The following is a 20,931-nucleotide window of genomic DNA, read 5'->3' on the forward strand; positions in this document are numbered from 1 at the left end:
TGGGCTTGGCAGAGCAGGAAAAGCTGTCGCCTGTAGCCTTCCATATGGATGCCCGTTCCACTTGCGATCCAGCTCCCTGCTAATGGCCTGGGAATGCGGCAGCCACAGATGAAGCTACAGGCTCCTGGCTTCAGCCTGGCCCAGCCCTCTGGAGAGTGAACCAAAAGATGGAAGATTGATCAATCTCTCTCTCTGTGTTACTCTGACTTTCAAATAGATAAATAAATCTTTGGAGGAAAAAAAGCCCAGAATAGGTAAATCTGTGCCGACAGAAAATAGATTGGTGGCTGCCTAGGTCTGTGGGAAGGGTCAATAGGGAGTGACTGGCTGGGTAGTGGACAAGAGTTTTCTCTGGGGTGATAAAAGTTCTAAACTTAGATTGTGATGATGGTCACACAATTCTGTGAATCTTTTAAAACAGTGTATAGTTTAAGTGGATAGATTTTATTGTATATGAATTATATCTAATGGTGTTTAACAAGTTAAATGAGCTAATGCACATAAGGTTTGCAACAATGAGTAGCACATAATGAATGAACAATAAATATTGACTAGCCTTATAACTGTCATACCGCTTATATTAGCAGTCATAGCCTTACTAGAAAGATCTTTGAAATAGATTTACATAGACACACCCATCCTACCAGTATGGTCTGAGCTGTACTGACCCCTTGTGGGAAACCCTGTCTAGCCTGTTCCTCTTGGGACTAGAGTGGTGCCACAGGTGGAGGATTAACCTACTGAGCCACAGTGCCAGCCCCCATGGGGGATATTTTGATTGAGAGTTATTTCTGTCCTCCCCTGGCAATGACACAGTCCTTCCAACTTGATAATTCCCTCATTTTGTTTCACTTGTGTGATTTGCATCTTCTGCTCATAATTGTGTTGAGGGCTCTAGTAAAAGAAAGAAGGAAAATCCACCATCTGTCCTACACACTTCATTCACAGCTCTGTTTTCCCCCCAAGGACCCAAGCCATGCTCAGAAGCCTCTTGACAGTAGTGCTCCTCAGGCCGTGGTTCTTCATGATTTCCCAGCAGGTAAGGACATAAATAACAGCATGCTAGAGCCCTGGGCTCCAGGAAGGAGGCCTCCTTCCTGGGTCAGCCTCCTTCCTGGGACATCCTTCATTTTCTGTGCCGGTGGAGTCCTGTGCTGGCAAGGTCGGCTCATCCATCCTTCCCCCCTCAGGAAGGGTCAGTTATCCCCACCATTCCAAAACCTTAGCTGCGTGCCCCTCCCTTTGAAACTCCCCGGGGGAGGAAGAGAGAATTTCCCTTACAGATGAACATCGGCAAATTACAGACTCTTTAACTCTCTCAAAATAGTGAGTAGTATTTAATAATTATAATAAAGTTAATTATAATAAGTTCTTTTGTCCTAAGAGTTGTCTCAACCAATACTTACCAGTGATATCAAAATACAGATTTTATTTTGGGTAAATTTAGTTGCTAAAGAGCTGTAGCACTCTCTTGTTAATATTTCAAATTGAAATGGTCTTTAAGCATGATTGAGAATAATTATAAGAATATTATATCTATAAAATCCTTTGTTCACTGTGTATCAGCAGAGAGTTTCTGTTGGCACAGAAGGAATCATTGGTCGGCACAGTGGTTGGTTTGGTTTGATTTTTAACCATTTTCTGTTAGTGTGGTAAATGTGTCTAATTTGGTCTTAGGGAACTCATAACAATATACAAAAAAAGACTAGTTTTTCTTTTTTAATAAATTTGATGAGTATAATCTTTCCTCAGCATCAGTAAAACATGCTGCCTCAGTGGGTAGAACAGAATGATGCTCTGAGCTTTGCTTTAGTCAAGTCTGCAGCTAGGATAATTTATCATTCATTCCATCATTTGTATTACAGAGCAAGTTGATGATTTGAGCCTCACTGCTGGAGAAATTGTTTATCTTTTGGAGAAGATAGATACAGATTGGTACAGAGGGAAATGTGGAAACCAGACGGGTGTGTTTCCTGCCAACTATGTCAAAGTAATTGTAAGTGGCTCATGCTTTTTATTATTTGGACATCTACTCATAGATTCTATGTGACTTACAGGTTGGAAAAAACAACCGGAAGCCTAGATTCTTGGGATGTAATTCTCTTTCTTCCATTAATTCATTCAGTATTTAGAAAACTAAAAGATTTGTTCAACTTGGTAGTGGCTAATTACTGTTACATTATGGTATGATAGAACCTAGTGCCTAGATGCTGCTGAAATTCTACAGTGAAAGACCATGCCAGGCCAATCGATGAACTGGCTGTTCTTGAAAGGTTGCTAAGCACCTGAGGATATGTGTTAGCCCTTTGAGACATGTAGTAAACATGAACTGAATAGTACTTGATTGTCCTGGAGACATGTTCCCTGAAGTTTTGTTATCACTTCTTGTCTAGAATAGTGATCCATTAATGGATTTTTACCTAATAATTTCAAATCTGACAGGGAAAAATTTTATTAAAATATCAGTTTTATATACCCTCCTAGCCTAACTTGAGAAAGCATATCAGTGTGGTAAAGCTTTGCATCTGAAGCCCAGATTGCTGTGAGACATAAAACCAGACTGCCCCTTACACATCTGTGTCACTAGGAAAGATATGACTCAGTCCCTGATTTAATTTATGGATACTGTGAAATATCAGTAAAGCTAGCTTAAATAGTTCAGCATTAACAACTTATTTGGAAGAATAAACACAATTTTTTCATTATATCAGAAATTTAGAAAATAAATGTAACAGAAAAATCTTTTTCAAATTCAAGAGTTTAAGTTTCTTGGATTAGGAAATGTAGGTCTCAAAATTTGGTCCTGTGTGTATGTGCTCTGATTCTTGGGAGAAACTCAACCACATTCTGTAAATTAATATTAAGAATAGGGGCCGGCACTATGGCATAGCGGATAAAGCTGCTGCCTGCAGTGCTGGCATTCCATATGGGCACTGGTTCTAATCCCAGCTGCTCCAATTCCGATCCAGCTCTCTGCTATGGCCTGGGAAAGCAGTGGAAGATGGCCCAAGTCCTTGGGCCCCTGCATCCATGAGGGAGACCCGGAGGAAGCTCCTGGCTCCTGGCTTCGGATTGGCAAATCTCCAGCTGTTGTGGCCAATTGGGGAGTGAACCAGCGGATGGAAAAGCTCTCTCTCTCTCTGTCTCTCCTTCTCTCTGTGTAACTCTGACTTTCAAATAAATAAATAAATCTTTAAAAAAAATTATGGGACCAGCGCCATGGCGCAGTAGGTTAATCCTCTGCCTGCAGTGCCAGCATCCCATATGGGCACTGGTTCGAGTCCCAGCTGCCCTTCTTCCAACCCAGCTCTCTGCTGTGACCTGAGATAGCAGTAGAGGATGGCCCAAATGCTTGGGCCCCTGCACCCACATGTTAGACCCAGAAGAAGCTCCTGGCTCCTGGCTTCGGATCAGTGCAGCTCCAGCCGTTGCGGCAATCTGGGGAGTGAACCAATGGAAGGAAGACCTTTCTCTCTGTCTCTCCCTCTCACTGTCTGTGACTCTACCTCTCTACCATGGCTTAACAGGCTAATCCTCTGCCTTGCGGCGCCAGCACACCAGGTTCTAATCCCGGTAGGGGCGCTGGATTCTATCCCGGTTGCCCCCTTCCAGGCCAGCTCTCTGCTGTGGCCCGGGAAGGCAGTGGAGGATGGCCCAAGTCCCTGGGTCCTGCACCCGCATGGGAGACCAGGAGAAGCACCTGGCTCCTGGCTTTGGATCAGCACGATGCACCGGCCGCAGCGGCCATTGGAGGGTGAACCAACGGCAAAGGAAGACCTTTCTCTCTGTCTCTCTGTCTCTCACTGTCCACTCTGCCTATCAAAAAAAAAAAAAAAGAAAAGAAAATGCAATAACCGCCCTGAAATCAGTCGCACTGAATCTGCCACAATATTAGTGTAAGTCTCATTTTAAGACCACAAGTTTCAAAAAATTGTTTTTTTAAATATTGAACTTTTAGAATTCCTCAAGAAGGGCACTGACTTGTTTAATCTAAGCCTCCGAGCCTTGCAGAGTTTCAGACTGCTTGCTTTCTGGCCAGATAGTTCTCATTGTAATTCAGCCTTGTAAATGAGGTGTTATATAAAGTGCCTACCCTGTAGTAGATGTTCACGAAGTACAGATTCACAAGGAAGGGGGAAAATGTGTTCCAATCTTAGGAATATGGAGAGAACCCACAAGTTAGATTAAAATGTTTTGTCTTCAAGTCAGAGAAGTACTGCAGAGTTCTCCCAATATTTTGAGTGGGTGTGGTAATGCTGATCAGTGTCTGGCGTATGAACACCTGATGCCTGGGTTCTATCTTAAGTCCTCAACTGGTGTTTTCAGCTTTGAGAACATGGGCTGGTGAAAACTCTGTCAAAGGTAGAATGATATTAATGTGCTCGTTCCAGCATATCAGAGGATTGACTCTGAGGAAAGCTACTTCACAAGTTGCACTTTCTTTTAATTCCAAATCGAGGATTTCTTACTGTTTAGCACCAATGGTACCATTTAATTAGCTGAATAACACTTGGCTAACTGGTTGGTTTCAATTGTGCATTTCCTAATTATTTAACCTTAAATTTGTCTTAAAATTTAAAAAATAAAACTTACCGTGCTTTTTGTCCTCACCAGATTGATATTCCAGACGGAGGGAATGGGAAAGGATACTCAGCTCCCTCTCACTGTATTAAGTAAGTTTTATTTGTGGTCGTTTGTTGGGAATACAAAGAAGGCAAGTGTTTATGTCATGAAGAATTACCAAATTTGAACACTTCATATGGTCTGATCATTCAGATGCTTAGCGTGTTTTGTTTTGTTTTTTACTTACAAGGAAAGCTTTCCTTGTTTAAGAAGTGATAGTGGATTAAAATTCGGATGAAGCAGCCACATGCTGGTAGAAGTTGACCTAAGCAACTCTCCTTATCAGTAGATGCTTATCCTGACAGCAGCAGAGCAAATCTGTCCTGATGCTTCCTGCAGCCTGGCCTCCACTTAAACAGAGGGGGTTTGATACCAGCGCATTTTATTTTGGTCTCCTGCTTTTTATCTTACTAAGTTTTTTTTTTTTTTTTCAAAAGATTAAAATATTTTTATCATAGAAAATAATTAAATCTTATAAAGTATGAATCCTACAAAAACCTGCTACATATATTTTGTGTTGTCTTATTCTTAAATGCAACTAGAAGAAAAGGAAGAGTTAAGGTAAAGAAGCCTTTTGTGTCTGAAGACCTTTACATGAATTTATGTTACCCTTTTGTGCGTCATTGTAACTCCTCTGTGATTTAAAACACTGCCACACTGCAACTTTTATTCTAGTTAAATGAGCAAATTAAAAGACGTCACTACCTGCAGAAGACTGTAAACCTGTCTTCGAATAGGTCAGACATAAGGAGCTGCTCCCAGCGGGCTTTAGGAAATAAATGCAAAGGTTATCACAAACAAGAAGACCTCTCATGTCGCAGTAGTTGGATTCTATTTCAGATTCAGTTTTTGTCTCGTTTTTAACCAGCATGTGTGTGTCCGCAGCTTGAATTTAAAGTGGATTTGCACAGCCATTGATCCATTGGCCTGACTTAAATCAAAATTTGGAGCTAGGGCCAATCTTTTCCCTCCCAAGTGATTGCTTCTCCTTAGCCTGTTGCTATTGAAACTTCCTTTCATATCCTTCAAATCAAAGGTGTGATATAAAAATCATACCTTCTAGAGATTAGGTTTTATCTCTGTTTTTATCTTATTTTCAGTGGAAACTGTAGATGATTTAGAGATGATTCCAAGTCTCAGAAATGAGGGCTTTTTAAAGGATATAGAGAAATCATTTTGGAAATCCACAGTTAGATATGAGAGATCTTCACAGACTTCTTGGAAAATGCGTATTATGAAAAAATATCTTTTGGTTCCATTTTGTCTTTTGGTTCCATTTTCTATGAACTTTTTGACGTTCCCTCATATGCTCGACTCACTGGTGCATTCAGTAAGTGTTAGAGCATCTGCCTTGCCCACCTGATTCCCATTTCATTCTGCCTTGATTCTTGAGCGGAAGGGTGGATGCTTTGCCGAGAGAGTCTCAGGGCCAGCCCTCCCGAGCTCCGTGCAGTTAGGATTGGAAGGGTTCAAAGTAGGCCGCGGATTGGCCCAAGGATATAAACATGTGCAGACAATAGAAACTCTGAAGTGACGCAAAAATGATCAGAAGACAGACATGGCAGTGTAAACTCACCACCACCTGCTGTTCTGGAGTGATTCTTGTACTCTATGACCTGAGTGTTAGTCTTACTGAGTGAATAGGCTCACATCTAAAAAATAAGCACTTGTGATGCAGTGGGATAAGCCACCACCTTGGATCCCTGCATCCCATATCCAGATGCCTTGGTCGAGTCTCTGTGACCCTGCTTCCAGTTCTGCTTCCTGCTAATGCACCTGGGAGGCAGCAGATGATGGCTTAAGTACCTGAGTCCCTGCCACCCATGTGGGAAACTCAGATGGTGTTCCTGCTTCCTGACTTCAACCCAGCCCCCACTGTTCTGGCATGTGGGGAGTGAAGGAGCAGATGGAAAATCAGTCTCTCTCTCTCTCTCTTTCTCTTTTCTGTCATTGTGCCTGTCAAATAAGTAAATAAATAAATCTTTTGAAAAATACTATCATTTTGGGGCCTGTGCTGTGGCGTAGAAGGGAAAGCTGCCACCTCCAGTGCCGGCATCCCATATGGGCACTGGTTTGAGTCCCAGCTGCTCCACTTCCAATCCAGCTCTCTGCTATGGCCTGGGAAAGCAGTAGAAGATGGCCCAAGCCCTTGGGCCCCTGCACCCACAAGAGAGACCTGGAAGAAGCTCCTGGCTCCTGACTTTGATCGGCGCAGCTCCAGCCGTTGCAGCCAGATGGGGAGTGAACCAGCAGATAGAAGACCTCTCTCTCTTTGCCTCTGCCTCTCCTTCTTTCTCTGTGTGACTCTCACTTTCAAATAAATAAATAAATCTTTAAAAAATACTATCATTTAGAAGTGCAAGTTACTCTTTTTCATGAAAAATTTAAAATTAGTATACCTTGTTGCATTGTAAACACAGAACAGATATTTACTGGAAGACTGAATGAAGGTTTTAAAGCATTTTAGAAGGTCATACTCCATAGTTTAACCCATGTGTTCTTTTTTCAGAGGCTCGAGATGTGTTGCTCGGTTTGAATATATTGGAGACCAGAGGGATGAGCTAAGTTTCTCAGAGGGAGAAATCATCATTCTTCAAGAGTACGTGAATGAGGAGTGGGCCAGAGGAGAACTTGGAGACAGAACTGGGATTTTCCCCCTTAACTTTGTAGAACTTCTTGAGGATTCTCCCACCTCTAGTGCAGATGTTTTAAGTGAGTACAAAGAACATAATCATGTCTTAATTCATATGAGCCAAAAAATACAGTAATACTGAAGCTGCATGATAATAATCTATATCACCACATTTTAAGACTGGCTGGAAAAATTATTTTTGAAATAGTTATTTGTATAGGATATTCATTTTTGTGGCCATCTCTCAAAATGCTGGTTGTTTGAGTGTTTCAGATATTTAGCCATAGCTTCATTTAAGGTGTTGCAAAGACTTTTAAGCAGAAATGGATTATACAGTTTAACATGTGTCCCTCTTTACTTTACATTTAAGTAAACAATCCAGAAAGGGGCAGGGTAACATAGCCAGTCCATGGAGACACTGGTGTGAAATCCCAGACTTTTCACTCCCACCCAACAGTTTTTCTCTAATACTGTGTGATGATCTCATCTAATGTTTTGACTTGTTTTTAATATAGGCACAAAGGTACCACAGAAGACCAAAAAAGAAGATTCTGGCTCAAATTCTCAGGTACATTGTTTGAATACATAACTGTAGTGACTACCAGGTTTAGACCCTGGGGGAATATTAAAATCATAATTAAATAAGGAACCAGTGCTTGGTGTAGCTATAAAGATGGCTGCGGCTGACATCACGGCGACCCTGGGGGGCAGCTGTGATGGCTCAGGTGACTGTGTCCTTGCGGCCGCTCGTGTGGAAGACCTGGATTGAATTCCTGGCTCTGGCCCTGTTCTAGCTTCAGTCCTTGCAGGCATTTGGAAAGTGAGCCAGTGGATGGGAGCTCTATGTCTTCCCCCCCTCCTCCCCCCTCTCTTCCTCACCTCCTCCCTTTGTCCTTCCCAGTCTGCCTCTCCCCCTTTCTATCTCCTCTGTGTCTCTGTGCCTCTCAAATAATATCATCCTGATAGAAAAATGAGGAAAGAGACATGATTGGAGAATTCATAAAAGAGATACAATAAGTGGTTAATATTGAAAAAATACTGAACAAGGAAATGTACAAGAAAGCACTAATAAAACACTAGTTACCCTATCCAGTTAACAAAGATTCTCTCATTGTTATGTAACTGGACTCTAAACAAATGATTATAAGCATTAAGTGTTTTTTTTGTTGTTGTTGTTTTTGTTGTTTTTTTTTTTTTTATTTGAAAGTCAGAATTACACAGAGAGGAGAGGCAGAGAGAGAGAAAGAGAGAGAGGTCTTCCATCCACTGGTTCACTCCCCAGATGGATGCAATGGCCGGAGCTGTGCCGATCCAAAGCCAGGAGCCAGGAACTTCTTCCAGGTCTCCCACATGGGTGCAGGGACCCAAGGACTTGGGCCATCTTCTACTGCTTTCCTAGGCCATAGCAGAGAACTGGATTGGAAGTGGAGCAGCTGGGTCTCGAACCAGCGCCTATATGGGATGCCAGTGTATCAGGCCAGGGCATTAACCCACTGTACCATAGTACTGGCTCAGCATTAAATGTTTTAAAAAAGATTACACAAATTATTACTATATATCATCCTAAGAAAAGGATAAAAAGAGAGACAAGGTTTTAGTCAGAAAGATGATCATAGAGGTATTATATAATAGGAAAAAATTTGGAACATCCTAAATACTTACATGGCTATTACTGGAAAGTGTTCTGAAGCTATGAAAAAACTAGATTTATAAAATAAATGTCACGGGAGGAAAACATACATTATTATAAGCAAAGGAGATATAAAATTGAATATATTAGCATAAAAGATAAGAAGAAAATATATTTAAATTGGTTAAAATTGAATTGCTTCTGGGAGGTAAGATTTTATATATGGGTAGGTTTTTTCTACACCTTTATTTATACATATCTGAACTTTACAAATGTTCAGAAACATTTATTCTAATAATGGGAAAGAGAAAAAACTGGATTGAAATTTTTACACTGTGTGAAATGACTCCAGAAGTGCTTAAAGGAGGGAGGAGGGGGAGGGAGTTTGATACAGTGGTTGTGACACCACTTGAGACCCCCACATCCCTTATTCAAGCGCCTGGCTTTGAGTCCTGGCCCTGCTCGCAGTTCCAGCTTTCTGCTGATGTGCACCCTGCAAGGCAGCAGATGCCCAGAGCTCAAGGACTTGGGTCACTGCCACGATTGTAGGGGACTTGGATTGTGTTCTCAGCTCCTGGCTCTGGCCTGGCCCAGCACTGGTTGTTGTAGGTATTTGGGGAGGGAACCAGTGGATGGGAGATAGATTTATATATCTATCTATATCTATCTTTCTCTCTCTCATATAATGGCTGTCTTTCAAATTAAAAAAGAAAAATGTTTTCAATAAAAAGAAATAAAAGTAGTAGGAACATAGTGACTTCTGTTGTTTGCTTTAAATTTAAAAGGGGTCATTGTGTTTCTTAGAAAAGTGACACTTAGAATTAGGCTGTGTGTCTCTTTAATTCATCCTCACACATTGATAAAGTTAAACAGGAAAGAAACTGATACAGTTCTCTGAAAAAATACTTACATGATTGCCTGCAAGTAGGGAAGTACTAAATTTCAGTTTTTTAATATTTATTTATTTAAAAGACAGTGTTACCTGCTACGCCACAGCACCAGTCCCCTAAGTTCGTTTTTAGGGTTGGGTACTCAAGTACAGGAGCAAGAGAGCTAGAATTAGTGTTTTTTGTTTGCTTTTTTTTTTTTTTTAAGTTTATTTATTTATTTGAAAGTCAGTTACAGAGAGACAGGGAGGGAGAGGAAGAGAGAGATATCAGTCTTCCATCTGCTGGTTCACTCTCTAAATGGCCACAACAGCCTGGGCTGGGCCAGCCCAAAACCAGGAGCCAAGAGCTTCTTCCAGGTCTCCCACATGGGTGGCAGGGGCCCAAGTACTTGGACTTCCCTCCACTGCTTTCCCAGGTGCATAATCAGGGAGCTGGATCAGAAGCAGAGCAACTGGGACTTGAACTGGCACCCGTATGGGATGCCGGCACTGCAGACCATAGCTTAACCCTCTGCGCCATGGTGCTGGCCCCTATTTTTTTGTTTTAAAAGCCACAGTTAGAATGGGCATTCTGGCCCAGTGGGTTAAGCTGTTGCTTTGGGACGACAATGTCCCATATTGGAGTCCTGGCTGCTCTTCCCATCCAGCTTCTTGCTTATCCAACCTGGGAGGCAGAGGAAGATGGTTCAAGCACTTGGGCTCTTGCCTCCCACTTGGGGGACCAGGATGGAGTTCTAGGCTAGATTCGTCCCGGCTCCCAGCCTTGCCTGTTTCAGGCATTTGGGGAGTGAACCAGCAGATAGAAGATCTCTGTCACTCCCTGTCACTTTTGCCTTTCAAATAGATCAAAATAAACATTTTTTAAAAAGCCAACTGCCAAGTACTGTGCTAGGTGTTCTACCTGTGTTATTTTGTTTAATCCTCACAGCAACCCCAGGGTGAATCTAAGGCTCAGAAAAAAAAAAAAAAAAAAGAAAAGAAAAGAAAAAAAAAAAAAAATATATATATATATACACCTTGCCCAGTGTCACACAGCTGGGAAGTGGCAGAGCGGGGCTGGAGCCTTTGCCTTTGCTCTTGTTGTAGTCCTCTCCTGCCTGCTTGGGCTTCTTGAACGCAGGGTTTCCATCCTGCCCTCGCAGAGAGAAATCTCTGCTCTCATTGGAGGATTCCCTCACACTAGTCCACCACTAGTAGTCTTAGAGTTAACTACACCAAATAAAATGAAAAGTATGAACTAATGAAGTCCCATGCCGTGGACTCTGAACCTGGGAATGAACATACTGCCCCTTGTGATCCTCCCTGGTTTAGGTAAATAGAGCCTCACTGAAAACTAGATACTTTCTCTGAATTTCTTCATAGTGTCATAAGTACTATGCACAAGTATTTTATGCTTTTGCCTTATTTTTAAATATAACTTAATAAGAAAATAGTTTTTGCTTAAGCATTCTATATGCCTTAAGAGCAGAAAACCACAAATTTTATCACACTTACAATTTAGGGTTGTATTGTAAGAAAAAAGTTCTTGGAAACACTTCTGAAACTTGATAGCAACACAGAGTATTAGGTAATTTAAAGAAGACTTTCGGGGGCCGGCGCCATGGCTCACTTGGTTAATCCTCCGCCTGCGGCACCGGCATCCCATGTGGGCGGGCGGGTTCTAGTCCCGGTTGCTCCTCTTCCAGTCCAGCTCTCTGCTGTGGCCCAGGAGGGCAGTGGGGGATGGCCCAAGTGCTTGGGCCCCTGTACCCGCATGGGAGGCTAGGGAGAAGCACCTGGCTCCTGGCTTCGGATCAGCGCAGTGCTGGCCGCAGCGGCCATTTGAGGGGTGAACCAACGGAAGGAAGACCTTTCTCTCTGTCTCTCTCACTGTCTGACTCCATCTGTCAAATTAAAAAAAAAAAAAAAAGACTTTTGGGCCAGCGCTGTGGCATAGCGAGTAAAGTCACCACCCTACAGTGCCGGCATCCCATATGGACACCGGTTCAAGTCCCAACTGCTCCAGTTCCGATCCAGCTCTCTGCTATGGCCTGGGAAAGCAGTGGAAGATGGCCCAAGTCATTGGGCCCCTTCACCCGCATGGGAAACCCAGAGGAAGCTCCTGGCTCCTGGCTTTGGATTGGTGGGTCTCTGGCCATTGCGGCCATCTAGGGAGTGAACCAGTGGGTGGAAGACCTCTCTCTCTCTCTCTCTGCCTCGCCTTCTCTCTCTGTGTAACTCTGACTTTCAAATAAATAAATAAATCTTAAAAAAAAAAAAAAAAAAGAAGCCTTCAGGATTTGAAATCTTATGACCCCTCACCTTTTTTTTCCCACCATTTTTTTAAAAAGATTTTATTTATTTATTTATTTTTTGAAAGACAGAGTTACAGAGAGAGAGAGGTAGAGACAGAGAGAGAGGTCTTCCATCCATTGGTTCACTCCCCAGATGGCCACAACAGCCAGATCTGCACAGATCTGAAGCCAGGAGCTTCTTCTGGGTCTCCCACGTAGGTGCAGGGGCCCAAGGACTTGGGCCATCTTCCACTGCTTTCCCAGACCATAGCAGAGAGCTGGATCAGAAGTGGAGCAGCTGGGTCTTGAACCAGTGCCCATATTGGATGCCAGCACTGCAGGAGGCGGCGTTATGCCACTGTACCCGCCCCCCCACATTAGACCTTGTAGAACTCAATTTTTGTTGTTGTTCTTTTTCTTTTTTAAAGAGGGAGACAAACAGAGCCCTCATCCACTAGTTCATTTCCCAGATGCCCACAACATTTGGGACTGGACCAGGCCAAAACCAGAGGCTGAGATTTCGGTCCAGAGCTGGGACTGGAGTGGCAGGGACCCAGTTACCACAGTCATCGCTGCTGCCGGCCAGGGTTGTGTGCTAGCAGGAAGCTGGAGTCAGGTGCAGAGCTGGGACTGGAGTCCAGGCCCTCCAGTGTGGGGTTCTTTCATCCTAAGATTCATTTCATCCCAAATGCCTGTCCCAGAGCTCAGATTTCTTACCAAACCTGTGCTTTGTACCAGGGCGACAGTCTCTCTGGAGAGTGGTGTGAAGCCCTTCACAGCTTTACCGCAGAGACCAGTGACGACTTATCTTTCAAAAGGGGAGACCGGATCCTGCTCCTCCAGCGTCTGGACTCCGACTGGTACCGGGGCAGACTGCATGACAGAGAGGGCATCTTCCCAGCAGTTTTTGTGCGGCCTTGCCCAGGTATGACAGCTACAAGACGTGGCTCTTACACTAAAAGAGGAGCCAAGATGTTTGAAACTCATACGTTCCTTGTCTCTCTGGCTGTGCTACTGTGTCTGTTGTTCTAAGAATTGATTCATAAAGTTGTACAGGCTTCATTCATATACTCCTTTGTTGGAGGTGTGGAAAAAATATTAAAATACCTTCACTACACAGTGGCTAATTGTGTCTGTTAAATATATTTTGTATATTTTTTTTTCCAACAAAGAGAGTATCCTTCACTTTTTTGCATGTTAAATAAATTCAAAATTAAATCAAAATATCATATTCCAAGGGTGACAAGAGGTTTGTAAAATGTTTGGTTTTTGTTTAATCTGTTGTGTCTCTGTATATTTGAATTTTTGGTGTCTTCACAGCTGAGGCAAAAAGTATGTCTGCGAAAGCACTGAAGGGGAGGAAGGCCAAAGCCTTGTATGATTTCCATGGAGAGAATGAAGATGAGCTCACCTTCAAGGTCAGAGCTTATATCTTTATGTAACCATATTAAGCACTGTAAATTTGGAAATGTCTTTAATTGAAGGGTAGAACATTGCAGTAGAATATTGATCATCACCTAAGAATAAAGATATCTCAGCCTTGCATTGTAAGGGAAGAGATGAGAGAAAATGAATAGGGTATATATAAGGTTGATAATGTACATTATCAACTGGGCTTTAAGATACTTGAAGAAGACCTTGGCTTCAGAACCCACAATCCCAAGCTAATTCCTTGCTCCTTGGCCTTAAAATATCAGCTCTTCTTTATATGAACATGTTCGTGTGGTAGCCCTAGTAAGGATGGCCCTCAGAGCCTCTACTAATTTGTCTTTGAAATCAGTGGAGAAATCAAATGGCATCTGATAACCATCTGCCATTGTAGTCTTAAGTAGCCTACACCAGATTGCTGTCAGTAAAGGCCCTGACCAGAGCTTTGGGGAAATGGTCCCAAACAATTGAGCTACTTTGCAAAAGTTTTAATTGTTTTATTAAAGAAGCCTAAAATTTAACCTTAATCTTACTTCACCAAGGTACCTCTTATTTTTTCTTAAAGCAGTCATAGAGTATTCTTATGATTCCGTTTCCCAGTCCATAGTCGGACTGTAGTCAGAAAAAAGCACGTAGGGTAGTACTTTGAGATTGTGCTAGAGGAAGAGAGAGGGTGGCTTTAGTAGTTACTGCTGTGAGTATAGCCTGTGCTACACCTTGGTAAATTCTCCATCATTGAAGATATTCAGTCCTAGGCAAGTATGCTGTAGAAAGAATAAAAGCATCAAAGGTGGGGCAGGCATTTGATCTAAAGGCTAAGACACCCACATCTCGTACCAGAGAGCTTGGGTTCAAGTCCCAGCTCTGCTCCTGCCAGTTTGAGTGTCCTGCTAATGTGAACCATGGAAGAGAGTAGTGATAGCTCAAGTAGTTGAGTTCCATATGAGAGCCTGGGATCCAGTTTCCTGGCTTCTGCCCAGCACCCAGGGGGGTATGTGGAGAGTAAACCAGCAGATGGGAGCTCACTCTGTTTCTCTGTGTGTCTCTCTGTCTCCCAAATAAATGAATAAATTTTTTTTAAAAAATCTAAGAGTGCTTGGACAAGATAAGACTTAAAATAGAAGATGCCCTAACAAGATTCTTACTTGGCTATAAAAAAAAAAAGCAAACAAGGAGATACTGGGTAGGTGCAGGCTTTGGGGGAGTAAAGGGAGGCTTGCTGAGATAGGTCAGCATACAGTGTTCCTGTTCCGTGATGGAGTTTCGCTTTATTATGACAATATTCTGTTAGTTTTTATACTAGAATGCCATTTTTATTATAAGTACTATAATGTTTGTGTAATACTGTTATAAATACATTTCCTATACTCTGTACCAAATGAAAAGCTATTAGCAAATTCTTCAAAAAATTTTTCTAATGTTTTATTCCTTAAAACTTGTAAGTTTGGAAACTTATCTTAGTATTCATTCTTCAGAGTCATCGACTCAAATTTATTTTATCTTTACAAAAATTTTACTGCAACAGAATCTGAATTCAAATTTGGGGGTTCCTTCATTTAACTTAAATTATTTTCTGTCAGTCTAAATGACAGTTCATGGTATCCTCCAGAAAATAGGCTGATTTATTTTACAAAGACTAAGGTAGTTCTGGAATTTTTTTGTTGTTGTTGTTAAGGGATTCTGCACTGCTTTCAGTGTTGTTGGACTTTAATATTTTATTAAATATCCACAGAATATCACTAGGTAGAACTTCTTTTGAAAAGTTGTCCCAGCCCTCAGAAAACTGACATGGTATGTAAGTATGGACCAGAGCTAAGGGAAACAGATTTAGTCAACCATTATATTATGATTTAGAAATCAGAAGGAACTTATTTATAACAGGAACTTTGGCCAGAACTTTTACAGATTTTAGTAGAGAGTAAAATAATGACCTCTGAGAGCATGTTTCCTTTCCATTTTTCATAAGGAAAAGCCTTAAACCATTTTTCCAAAGGACAGTGTGCTGTAGCTATAAATAAATCCATTTAGCTAAATAAAACATACATTTTAAAAATGTTTATTTATTGGCCAGCACCACGACTCACTAGGCTAATCCTCCGCCTGCGGCGCCGGCACACCAGGTATTAGTCCCAGTTGGGGTGCCGGATTCTGTCCCGGTTGCTCCTCTTCCAGTCCAACTCTCTGCTGTGGCCCAGGAGTGTAGTGGAGGATGGCCCAAGTGCTTGGGCCCTGCACCTGCATGGGAGACCAGGAGGAAGCACCTGGCTCCTGGCTTCGGGTCGGTGCAGCGCCAGCTGTAGCGGCCATTTGGAGGGTGAACCAACCGAAGGAAGACCTTTCTCTCTGTCTCTCTCTCTCGCCAACTCTGCCTGTCAAAAATATATATTTATTTACTTATTTGAGAGACAGAGCATTGGTTCTCTCCCCAAAATGCCTGCAACAGCTAGGGCTAGGCCTGACTAAAACTGTGAAGTCAGTCCATGTCTCTCACATGGGCGGCAGGGACCCAAATACTTGAGCATCAGTGCTACCTTCCAGGGTGTGCATCAGCAGGAAGCGGAGTCAGGAGTTTGAGGTGGGCATCAAACCTAGGTACTCCGATGTGGAACACTGCCTGTTCTGCACAGTCCCCACCCCTAAAGATATTCTTCAAAGTGCCAGGGTCATCTTACAGCATCATAGAATCTTAAACCCAGATTCTAAGAAATGATTAGGAACCATAATGAAGTAAAATCCTTCATCTGCCGAAGGGTTGCAATTCACACATGAATAAGACCCACAGCCCCTTTGACTGACCTGATGAGAATATGAGAATAAAGCTCTTGAGACAGGAAAAAATTGATGGAACAAGCCAAGTGGTAGAGGAGAAATACCATCTGTGCACAAATAAATATGGAGTACAAAATGCTTAGGATGTTGATAAAAGGTAATTACAGTGAAAGCCTTTGTAGGTAAAAAGATCCATGGGGAAATATGCCAGCTATAACCCAGTGGTTAGGAATCCAAGCCTTGGAGACACACTGGATTTGGATCCTGGCTTTTCCACTGAGTAGACATAGAATGCTGGCAAGTTACATATCTGCCTGAAAGTCAGCTTCCTGTCCGTGAAAATGTAGCTCTAAAATGAGGACAATAATGTTGTAGTCCATCTCTAGGACTGCAGTGTTGTTGAAATGGTGAGTTCCTGTAACTTTTTAGAATAGGGCAAGGCTTACAGCAAGCGCATGGCTCTCTCTCTGGCCTGAGTCTGTGCACATATGTTAGCTTCCTGGGGTCCTCCCTGATGGTCCTAATGAGGTGGCTACACCATATTCCCTTCCCCCTATGGCTGCTTATTTGTCTTTAACTCTACAGTGAGACCTTTCTTCTTTTCCACAATGCTCAGAACAGTGTCTGACGCATAGTCTGTGCTCAGTAAATGGTTGTTGGATGAAGGAAAGGAAAGCATATATGTGTGTATGAAACTTCTTTATTCAAGGGTGATTTTGCATTAGGAATGGTGAATTTGGAGTGCACAAAATATAAATGGGGAAGACAAAGTGTAGCAAGGCTGACAGTGGGAAGGGAATGAGCAAGAGGTGCACAAGTACGGGGCATCATTAGGAGCGGAGCAGATTTATGGTGCGTCGTTTAATTCGGCATTTCAGGATAGATGGGTTGTATAAACAGAGCCTTATTCGTGCCATTCCAGGTATGCTACTCACCATGCATACGGTCAAAAGAAGCCAATAATTATTTTCAATTCCTGTCTCCTTACAGGCTGGGGATATAATAACAGAGCTGGAATCTGTAGATGATGACTGGATGAGCGGAGAACTAATGGGAAAATCTGGAATATTTCCCAAAAACTATGTTCAGTTTCTACAAGTCAGCAAAAGGTGAAGCTAGACTGTGTTCCTTGGCACAAGAACTCACTTGAACTGTCTCTTTGACGATCAGATATGTTTTTGCACTATTTTTTTAAACTGAAACAAAAATATCCACAATGTCCATGGTACACTAGAATTTTTTGAAAGCAGAAAACTTCTAGGTTTTGTAGTTAGCTTTCATTCACAGTAGAAATATGTGTGGAAACCCATGAGCTAGGATTCCAGTGGGGAAAACATCTAACAGGCTTTTAGCAAGGCGGTTACCCATATCCCCCAGGGAAAGTGTCTGGTGCCATGGCAGCATGGGGAGGCTTACAAGCAAAAGTTGCACTTGGACATCTGTTTTAATCAGCGCAATGAATTAACCATGCTTCTTCATTTTTTACTTTAGTTTAAAAAGAGTATATTTGACATTCTACATGCTGAACTATCAGGCCTTGGTTGGTAATCTAAATTCCATTTTTGATATTCAAATTAATTCTAACAGCTTGAGCACATTAGCCTCATTACCAGGGCAGACCTGTGCTTCAGCAGGAACAGTCCATTAACGAGTTGGAGCATCTGTAAGGACGTGGTGAAGCCAGCTGATCCTCACCGAACGCTCCTTGCATTTCCCATTTGTGCAAGGAACTGCAGAACATCAGCTTTGGATGTGTCTTGGACTAAAGACCCACAGCCGTCCCTGAAATGCCGTGCTAACACAACTAACCCCTCCACGCGTGTGCCATACTTAGTTCTTTCCTCAACATACACTTTATGTTAACAGGGTTATTATACAGCACATCTTCTGAATCTGCAATCATTCCTTTGACTATTACTGGTACCCAAAGGAAAATTCATTTTCTTTGCATTACCCCAGTAATACATAAAAGCTGTGTCTTGTTGTAGCAGTACATTATGAATCACATATAGTGTCTTAGAATGCAGAAGAACTGTTAGGATGGAAAACAGTGCCAAGCTCCACAGCTCATTTCTTTGCAATATAATCAGAATGAGAGGCAATTTAAGAGGACTGAAGGCTAGCACTTTTTTTCCTGTGCATCCCTGCATAATGATTAGAATAAATGAAGAAACACTTTCCTGCTATCCGTTGTTACACCCTCCAAGCTTAAGGTAATGGTGGTTCTTTACATGACTGAATGAATGGCTTGTTATGGGCGAGAGCCAAATGGGTTGAAGACAATCTTCCAAACAGATCCGTGAAGTAGAATTTCATTGGAAATGGAAAACACTTTCCCAACAATGTCCTTGACTTTCTTCTATTTTTAAGAAGAGTTTCATATGCTGGACCACTTTTTAGCTTCTGTCGTTTTTTCTCATTGTCCAGAATGTTAGGCAACCAGTGGTCACACCGTTACATGAACATAGAGTTATGTAAGAAAGGCAATATTCATTTTGTCTTTGACTTAAGTTTATCTTTCCGTTCTTTGGTTACATTTGATTTTGGAGTATGGGACCTGTTTATTCCTAAATTGTGTTCTGGATAAAGAAGAGAGTACAAAGAAAATTTGTAGCAGATTTCACTTGAAAGTGATTTCCTCAGAAATCAATGACAAAATGTTATCAAAATGAAATCCCCCGGGGCAGCTGTACGACAGCAGGAAGCAACATGGAGATATGGAATGGGGCATAAATTATCTATCTTTGCTTGTATAATTTTAAAATCTTTTATTGAACATTCAAAGACCTATCTTCATTGGAGAAAAATATCCTTCTCAAATTTTGGCCTTCTGTCAGCAGAATGATACGTGCAATAGTTGTATATCTACTTGACACTGTAATAAACTGAACTGAACTTTTCAAAGCACCTTTCTCATCTGAGTTTTTTGACAATGGTTGTATCTTTATGTTTCCAGTTGTTTGCACCTTATAGGTTGGTTGGATGGATGGATGGATGGATGGATGGATGGATGGATTGAGGACTTTCATATACATTAATACTATATCACTGTCTTTCCTTTTTGTTAACAAAAATCTATATTGAAACAAACTGCAGCTTAATGTCATTTCACTCTATCATGCTCTTTTTTTTTTTTTTTTTTTTTTTGGCCATTCATTTCCCATTCAGCTGACAGAAGGCAAAAATGTAGCCTGTGGGTTTGAAAGCAAGACTCAACCAAGTTTGAGGAGAAATACAATTTTTATACATAGTAAATTTCATTGGGAGAAAGAGGAATGTATTCCATTTCAGTAATTTTAGGTGAAAACCTGATACTTTTCTTCCCAACCTCCTCAAATCCTGAATCTGAGTCTTTTTTTTTTTAGTAGGTTAAAAGTAAAGAAGCCATTTAATTATAATCTTACACGTAGACACTAAAAGGCAGCACATCTCTATGAATGATACCCCTGGTTACATGGCTAGATGGACATCAAGACCTTGAAATCTTTTTGTAACATTCAGAATGAAAGAAATCCATGTGTTTATCAAAATTTATTCTTTTTTTTGACAGGCTGAGTGGACAATGAGAGAGAGAGACAGAGAGAAAGGTCTTCCTTTTGCCGTTGGTTCACCCTCCAATGGCCGCCACGGCTGGCGCACTGCGGCCAGCGCACCGCGCTGATCCAATGGCAGGAGCCAGGTGCTTCTCCTGGTCTCCCATGGGGTGCAGGGCCCAAGGACTTGGGCCATCCTCCACTGCACTCCCTGGCCACAGCAGAGAGCTGACCTGGAAGAGGGGCAACCGGGACAGAATCCGGTGCCCCGACCGGGACTAGAACCCGGTGTGCCGGCGCCGCAAGGCGGAGGATTAGCCTAGTGAGCCACGGCGCCGGCATCAAAATTTATTCTTAAAACTGTCATTTAAAGACATTTTTCAGTAGTGCTGTAAGTTAATACTCTTGATAATCATTGTTTAGTTTTTATTCAGTTTCTTAGGCTTTGATAAATATACCTAGAAAAATAGTGATGAATACATGGACTACTAACAGAATATGTTCAGTATAATCATTAATGGTTTATCCCTTTTAATTAATGTCAGATGCACGCTGGTGATGTGATTCATGATTCAATGTCATTTTGAATGCCATTGAATAATCCTTTGCATTTTTTTTTTTCAGAACTAATAGGAAATCATTTTCTAACCTATGCTTTTAAAAAGTAAACATTGTCATTCAAGAAGGAATGAAATACAAGTCTTAATTTAGAACAACACCACCATCTAGCGGCCTGTCACTTAGTTACAAGCTCATCCTGTTAAACCATGCCAGAGTCCTTGGAAACCAGAAGTCAGCCGGCAGAGATTAAATGATTTGCCTAAGGTCACATTACTACTAGAAGAACCTAAAGTAAAACAGTTCTACTGATTCCCAATCCAGTAGTTTTTCCCTTTGTGCTCAAAATTGATAACATTGTTCCTTTAGCAATTGAACAAGTATAATTGATCAGTTTTGTTGGCTTTTCTGCAAAAGTTGGAACTTCCTAGTACAGTGCTTAGGATCGGAAAGAGCTACATGGAATAGAGTAAGGCCTGGAATTTTTATTTCCTGTTGGCTTCACAGTTTTATGTAGGGTTTGTTTTTGTTCCTAGAAACTCAAACATGAACTGAATTGTCATTGAAGATTTCTTTTTCTATTTAATAGGAAACCT

At 41.7% G+C, this 20,931-nt stretch overlaps 1 protein-coding gene across 1 annotated transcript in view; it reads left to right on the top strand.

Moving 5' to 3' along the window:
* The window catches only part of SH3D19 (SH3 domain containing 19), a 189,896-nt gene extending 171,170 nt beyond the window's left edge, over positions 1 to 18,726 (top strand). Inside the window, 8 exon segments of the mRNA XM_062199504.1 lie at positions 967 to 1,039; positions 1,866 to 1,996; positions 4,615 to 4,673; positions 7,133 to 7,335; positions 7,771 to 7,823; positions 12,786 to 12,972; positions 13,368 to 13,465; positions 17,235 to 18,726. Coding sequence (XP_062055488.1) covers positions 967 to 1,039; positions 1,866 to 1,996; positions 4,615 to 4,673; positions 7,133 to 7,335; positions 7,771 to 7,823; positions 12,786 to 12,972; positions 13,368 to 13,465; positions 17,235 to 17,357 — 927 coding nt within the window. The 3' untranslated portion in view covers positions 17,358 to 18,726.
* The last annotated feature ends 2,205 nt before the right edge of the window (positions 18,727 to 20,931 follow it).

This window comes from Lepus europaeus, chromosome 8 (genome assembly GCF_033115175.1).
Source record: "Lepus europaeus isolate LE1 chromosome 8, mLepTim1.pri, whole genome shotgun sequence".
Lineage (NCBI taxonomy): Eukaryota > Metazoa > Chordata > Mammalia > Lagomorpha > Leporidae > Lepus > Lepus europaeus.